Here is a 7,556-nt window from a genome sequence, read left to right on the forward strand (position 1 = left end):
GGTCGTTGTCCTGGCAACGCAGGTCAAGGGTCACATGGTTAGGCAGGGCTTGGAATATCCTGGTGCTAATATCATGGCCACTTGTTAGAGTTACCGCAGGACTCAGAAGAAACCATACAGCAAAGTTCCTTGCAGGGCTGATGAGATGACCTTGCACTTGCTGTCAGCGAGCCTGACTACCCTAGCTCCATCCCCAGGACCCACATGATAGAAAGAGAGAATTAATACCCACAAGTTGTCCTCTGACTCCCACATGCACACATGTGTGTACACACACACAATACATAAACGCACAAACAAACATATGTCAATAAAATAGACATCTTGTCCTGGGAATCTGGGGGGGGGGGGGGAGCTGGTATTCTCCCCTGTTCCTCCTGCGCCTGATACAAGAATGGGTGTCACAGGGCACGAATCTGAAATGTCAGCAAATCTGCAACTCCAGGGAGGGAGGAACTGGTGAGAGGAATGGACTTAGCCCCAAGGTCAACCATCTCTGGGGCATTCTTCCCGACCCTTCTGCGGCTTCTCCAGGGAGGGCGGCTGACCTACTAAGGGCCAGAGATGGTTTTGTTTTAGGAGATGGAGCCTTCCACACACACACACACACACACACACACACACACACACCACACCACACCACACACACACACACACACACACACACACACACACACACCACCCAGCCCCCTTCTTTGTTTTCTCCACCTCGAGCTCCCTGCCTACTCAAGGGGCTGTCAGCCTGCCACCCCCCTGGTCCCCACTGGGCCTGTGCTAACATGAGCTCCAGAGACCTTGCCCAGGAAGGCAATGCTACCTCACATGCCCCAGGCCCTCACTCTCTGTGATACACTCTGACTCCTCTAGCCTCTCCATCACTTTGCATCAGACTTGTCAAATTTAGGGAGCCCAGAATCTGAACCCTATTCTATGTTATGAGATAGCCACCTGTGCTCACCTTATCTATGAAAGAAGTCTCTTCTAGCCCTAAGGCAGAAGGCTGAAGGTGTGGTCTCAGGCAAATGACGCAACAAAGACCCTCGTTATCCACAAATTCCTATTCAGTCCAGATAACAACAGGTCCGCCATGAACCCCTCAAATGTCTATAAAAGGGGAAGCAGAGAGATGATTTAAAAAAAAAGACAGCAGGTGGGGGAGGTGAGTGGGGAGGGAGAAGAGAAAAGGCCTTGTTGCCAGGCAATCAGGCCTGCTCAAGGCCTCTCCAGGCTGTTTGCATATCAATGAGCAGCCCGAATTTAGCACCAGAGTTGGGGCACCCACACATCCTGCCTTGCCTTCAGGCTGCCCATCTCTGAGGGCTCAGTCTGGCTTTCCACTGTGTACCAGACGCCCTGGGAGGGTTGGAAAGATCTGCCACCCACACTGGGCAGCTGCCCCGAGTGCACTCAGCCCCCACAGTGTAGCCTCACAGACTAGTGCTGAGAAAGCAGAGCGATAAATGGCTCAGTGACCTCAGGAACACATCGAATCGGTGGCGTTGGGCACACAAACAGGAAGCTACACCAGAGCCAGTTCTGTTCAGGCGGGCACCGGGAGCCTCGGAGAGTCACTGGAACCCGTGAGAAAGTTCCTTCGATGCAGTGAGTGGGCAGAGAAGCCCATGAACAACCACAAACAGAAGTGGGGACATGCGCATGCGCGCAGGAGAGGGCTAGCACTCCACTCTTGGAGAACTGAGCTCCAACACATTCCTGACCACTTGATGCTGTCAATGCAAAAACCACGGGTTTCATCTTAAAGAGTATAAGAGAGGGTTTTATTTTTGGAGCCATTTTGAGCAACCATGGCCCAGGAACATGGATTTAGGTTACTTACTCTAAGTTACGTGTTCTAACGTGAAAGACGTTTCATGAAGTTTCATGAGTTTTACAGAACAAAGAAAGTCATAAGTCAAGCCAGGTGGGTACACCAGAGAGGCGGGTACGGAGAGATGGGGGAAACTTCGCTGTAGGCCCAAGATGCTATCTTGAAACTTGGGGTTGGTGGAAGCTAGTGGTGTGCTAAGTTAATAGATCCAAAAAAAAAGAAAAAAAAAAAATCTATTAGTCGCAGGTTATTAGTTCTTCACACAGAGGGGGCAAGGAATGGCTGTTCCAGAGGACGAAAACAAACCCAAGATCAGCAGTTAGCATCTGAACCTGCAACCTTCCAGTTCCTCCTTCTTACTGAAATTCTAATCAGTTGATCAGTCTCTGCAGACACAGTTGGTTTTCAGGATTTTTGTTCACAATGCCCATATAGTGTATATATACCCAGTGCCTGACCCCTATCTGTATACCAACATGGGCTGGATCACTGTAGATCCTCAGGGGTTGCCGTCAAAACCACATGGATAAGCCGAGGGGACTGGTAGGCTGGAGTCTGGTAACACAATACCACCCACCACCTCCAAGGAGGTAGTGAGTGAGTCAAGGAACTGTGGCACCATTATGATCTTCTCTCCCACCCTAACCACTGAGCTGATTTGTATGCTGGTGAAAGGCTCAATGCCTGAGGTGTGTCCCCAGAGACAAACTCAGTGAGGAGAGAAGGGAGGAGAGAGGCAGGGAGCAGGTCTCTGATGGAATCAGCAAATGATAAAATGCCCCACTTGGAAGACACCTTCAAGGCCACCAAGTCTCAAGGCCTCATTTGCATATAAGAAAAGTGATGGAGGAGACTTACCAAAGAGGAACAAAGCAAGCGATAAAAGAAGAAAGAAATTCAAAAACAGAATGAGGGAAGAGGAATGTCCACTCTCCACTCGCCACCCAAAAGACAATGCTCGGATAGTCTGTGGGAAGGAAGTCACCAAGGGTCAGCCCTGAAAAGCTGGGGGAGCCTGTCATCCTCAGACACTGTCTTAAGGACATGAGTACATGAAAGGACTTCTTTTATAGAGACAGAAAGGAGATACAGGGGGATGATGGGCACTGAGCCAGGACCAGCCTGGACATCCTGGATCTTTTGTCAAACATCTCAACTTTCCTACAATATAAACGCATAGCTGATACACACACAGGACCAGAATAAGAAGGATATTACCTATTCTGATGATCACCACACATTCTGGGTTCTGTCAGGCTAAAATAAAAAAAAAAAATCCTAATCATTTTTCACATTTTTCTTTAGAATTTGGGGTACAGAGGAAAGGAAGAGGAAGCAAAAAGGAGCTTTGCTAAGAACCACTCCCAGAACAGCCACCAAGGCCGGTTATACCTCTGGCCACCTCACACCCCTGCGGGCTTGAAGCTTCAGGTTTCCCTCTCCAGTCAGTCCACAGGTGTGTCAGGAGGTCTGCCTGAGGGCCAGAGGCGTAGATAGCCCTCCTCCGTGGGGCTGCTGCCCAGGCTGTGGACGTCTTTCTGAGAATTAGGAGATAGAGCCAGGTACACAGCCGGTCTTCTACAAGGGTGGTTCACGACTGGGGCACTGCCTGCCTCTCATTTTCCTCTTTGTTTAATGAACACATCTTCCTTTTTCTCTAATTAGGTGGAACAAACAACTTGAACCAGAATTTTTATTTCCCAGAAAAGCACCCGCCTGGACACAGTAAATATGTCATTAATCATCATTCTGAGGCAGAGGAACACGCTGGGCCGGGGAGGAGGAGAAGCAGTCAGAGGGCCTAATTAGAGCAAGGCTTCTCTGCTCCCCTCCCACCCCCATCCTCACAGCCCCACTCCCCACCACCAAGTCCAGAGCCCTCAGTTGGAGGGGTTCTTGGGCCCAGTCAAACTTATGTAAGTGTCCCTTGTTAGCACCTCAGGAAAGGAAAGGAAAGGACAAGGAAGAACAATCCTCACCCACCCACCCCCTCCTCTCCCCTCCCCGCCTTCCCCCATTCTAACCAGAGGTCTTATTTTCATCCAGGAAATTGTTCTTATTATCGCTTAGCTATTTATAGAGGTGGTGAGGTCTGCTGAGCAGCCCCAAGCCAATGTGGTAATAGGGTGTCGGCTGCAGATCCCTCCACACACTGGCTTTGGTTTGGGGCTAAATTATATTCCCTCTAGCCCTATTCTGAGACCTCCAGTTGGGCCCCTAGCCCAGATGCTGACTGTGGGCTACTAAGACTGGCCAATTGGAATGCTGGAACAGGCCACATCTCTCTCACCAGCCTCTCTGCACACCGTTAGGACCAACACCCCTCCTGACAGGACAGAAAATACTAGAAGGCTTCAAGCCACAGAGCCTAAATCTGGCCAGCTTTACAATTACAAGAGGAAGGGCAGGGCTGTGCCTCTGCTCTGTCTTGCTCTAGAATGTTGGAGACTGGCTTGACCTACAGTAGGAACCACTTTTCCAGAGGCCAATACTAGGTTCTACTCATTCCAGAGGCCATGTGCTCGGCCCCTAATTTAAAAGGGCCATGCTGAGCTGAGGGCCTAGGATTCTGGCAGCTATGAGCTGCTGTCAACTAGCTCAGTGACTGGCTTTTGTGGGACTTGGTCATGGTGTAGCCACCTGTAAGGCCCAGGTCAGGTGCCCATCAAACAGTCCATCCTCAGGGGAACTTACTCTTAAGTGTGAGTCCCAGCTCTGTTCACTCTGAGCGCAGCGTTCACTTGCGAAACGCTTCTTCCTTGCCACAGTTCTGAGAACGATATACAAAGCCATTGTTATCTGTAAGTAGAATCATACATTCCCTGACTCCATCCAGGTATAACAAGACTCATCATGGCTTGTGTGCAGCCATGGCACGATGCTCAGCACCACAACTTGGTGCTTAAAGCATGGATGCGGAAGCTAGGCGGTGGTGGCACACGCCTTTAATCCCAGCACTTGAGAGGCAGAAGCAGATGGATCTTTGTGAGTTCGAGGCCAGCTTGGTCTAGAGCTACACAGCGAAACCCTGTCTCAAAAACCCAAGGGAGATTGGGGGGAGAGCATTGTTGGGGTTGTAGAGACTAACAAGTCTGAAGCCACCAAGCCACCAACCCAGTTGTATGGCTTCAATGGTGCAGAGGCCTGCCATGTCTCTTCTGGCAGCTCCCAGTGCTCCTGCCTCTGTGATCATTACTACAGAGGCTCTCTAAGCCTCTCTATGTTGTCACCTTTTCAGGAAAGGATATGTTCTAAACCCAGAACGGTCTCATCTGCACATGAATCTAATCTAAGACTGGGGTAGATAACGAATTGGGGGTGGGGGTGGGGGCAACCCTTTCCAGAAACTTGAGCGTGAGTCTGGGAAAGTTTCACTGTCTTGATGAGCCTTGCCTGTGACAGAAGGAAAGCAGTGGCATCTACCCACGCTGTGGTGTGGTGGGAGCTTTAATGAGACCAGGAGGTGCAGTGATGTGGGAAGGTACAAAGGCTGACTAGGCGAACAATCAAAGGTGGGGACTCACAGACGACTAAAATCCTACCTGTGCCTGCCATTAACTCGGTGGCCCTAAATGTGTCACCCTTCCACAGATTCATTCCTTCTGTTGAATCTGCAACCCTTCCCCTCCTTGTTGCAGTTCCTGAGAGTCACCAGCACCAGGGGCAGAACAAACAGACAAACAGACGCTGGTTAAGTCTTAAAGAGGACCTACCCAAGATCTGGCTTCCATTAAGCAAAAACTGGTTTCTGCTGAGCTTTTGGCTTGCATGTCCAGGCTATTTCCACAACCGTGGCAACCTCTCTACTTCCTTTGCCCTTCCACCATCCAGCATACAGTCAGGCAAGGGCTACAAGAGAACTGCCCAGTTCCACATGGAGACTGGAGGCCTGGGGCCCTCCGCCAACCTAACCGATGCTTGCCATCCACGGCTCTCTCTTCTCTGAGCTGTGGTCTGTCTTTCATTCTCAGGCTATCTCCACTCAGTAACACAGGCTTCCCTTCCTTCACCGTTTCTCCCCAGACCCTGCTTCGAGACGGCAAACGCGAGAGCATTGTCAGCACCCTCTTCATCTCCCCAGGAGATGTGGAAAACGGACAGAGTATTGTGTGCCGAGCCACCAACAAAGCCATCCCTGGAGGAAAGGAGACCTCTGTCACCATAGACATCCAGCGTGAGTACCAACTGACCCTCGCTGGCCTGGTCAGGCCTAGGGTTGGAACCAGCCCATGTGAGTGTGTGCATATGTGTATATGCAGATTCATACAACCTGTGCATGTGCACAGAGGCCAGAAGAGGTTGTTGGATGTCCTCCTCGATCAACTCTGCCTGTCTTTAGAGGCAACCTCTCTCACTGAACCTGGGTCATATGTTTTCTCTGCTAGGCTAAAAGCCATTAAGTTCAGCTGTAAATGTAACTTTGATTTGCCTGGGTGATTATTGTCTCCAAAGCTTACTGCCTCAGTCTGCTAACTGAGCCCTAGTTCTGGAAGCTTCTAGACTCTGTACAATCTTATCTAGTCCTAGAATGTTTTCAGCCTCTGAGACTTCCTGCTGAATAAGCTCACCCTTTCGAGTTCTTTCTGACTGGCTGATTCAACTCAGTTGTTCTGGATCAAACTCCTCTCCAAACTGACTGATTCAATCACACTTTACTTTCAAATTCTTCTGAATCATTCTGCTTGTCCTGAAACTAACTCTAGCAATCTGTTCGAATCTGCTAGCTCATTCTCATTCTCCGGCTTGTTCTGTCTTCATCCATGTCCAGCTTGTTCTCTCTCTGCAGCCTGTCTCTGTACAGCCACCCCAGTAAAACTGCCTCTTTCCTCTCTGACGCTCTCTCATTAAGTAGCTTCTCTTTCTCCTCCTGAGAGTTAGGCACATCCTATTCTGTCAAATCTTTCTCTGACTCATCACTTTGTCTGCCACTCAATTAGACATTCTATCCAAACATGGGTGCTTCTTTCTACAAACTAACTTTATCTTCATTGTTTGGGATTAAAGGTGTATGTATATTGAGGGCATATGTGTACTCCAGCCAGAGGGATTAAAAGTGTGTGCTAAAAGTTGAGTCATACCACAACCAGAAACAGGTTGGGTTGGTTTTTTTTTTTTTTCTGTAAATAACACAATCTCAGGGTTCACAGTGTGATCAAATATCCTGCAAAACCCCAACTGTTCTCCTGTCTATGTTCTCCTTGAAGCTGGAGTTATAGTTGTACACCGGATGCCAGCCTGTTAAGTGGGAGCTAGGATTCAAAATCTTATCCTCATGTTTACACAGCAAGTGCTTTTAACAACTGAGCCATCTCTCCAATTCCATAATGCTGATGAACTTAAATACTTTCTAACAGCCCTGGCTCACTTAGGGCTTCTGGGTTCTGTGTTGTACACAGCTCTTCGGGGCTAAAGAGTGCACGGGAACTGTATCTTGGGGTTCTCAGAGCCAGTTTTGACAGCTAGAGGATGGAAGTTTCCTCTGAGCAAATCCTGACACCCTTTAAAATGCAGAAGGAAGAAGAGATGTTTGTTAAGTATTGGGTGAGACCCAAACACCCAGACAGGTAAACAACTCTCTCCTCTCTCCTCTCCTCTCCTCTCCTCTCCTCTCCTCTCCTCTCCTCTCCTCTCCTTGTTAACAAACCCCTGTCCATGGCAAGCTTGTTCCTTCTGTTCCTCACTCAGTGAGAGTAAGAACAGCAGAATCCTTACCAAGCCTAGGGCTGGA

At 49.3% G+C, this 7,556-nt stretch overlaps 1 protein-coding gene across 2 annotated transcripts in view; it reads left to right on the top strand.

Annotated features, from left to right (window-relative positions):
* The window catches only part of Kirrel3 (kirre like nephrin family adhesion molecule 3), a 550,681-nt gene that overhangs the window by 508,920 nt on the left and 34,205 nt on the right, over nt 1–7,556 (top strand). For both annotated transcript variants that reach the window (XM_021205877.2, XM_021205875.2), the window contains exon 6: nt 5,852–6,002. In XM_021205877.2, coding sequence (XP_021061536.1) covers nt 5,852–6,002 — 151 coding nt within the window. The remainder of the gene's footprint in view (nt 1–5,851; nt 6,003–7,556) is intronic.

The sequence above is a fragment of the Mus pahari genome, chromosome 10 (assembly GCF_900095145.1).
Source record: "Mus pahari chromosome 10, PAHARI_EIJ_v1.1, whole genome shotgun sequence".
Lineage (NCBI taxonomy): Eukaryota > Metazoa > Chordata > Mammalia > Rodentia > Muridae > Mus > Mus pahari.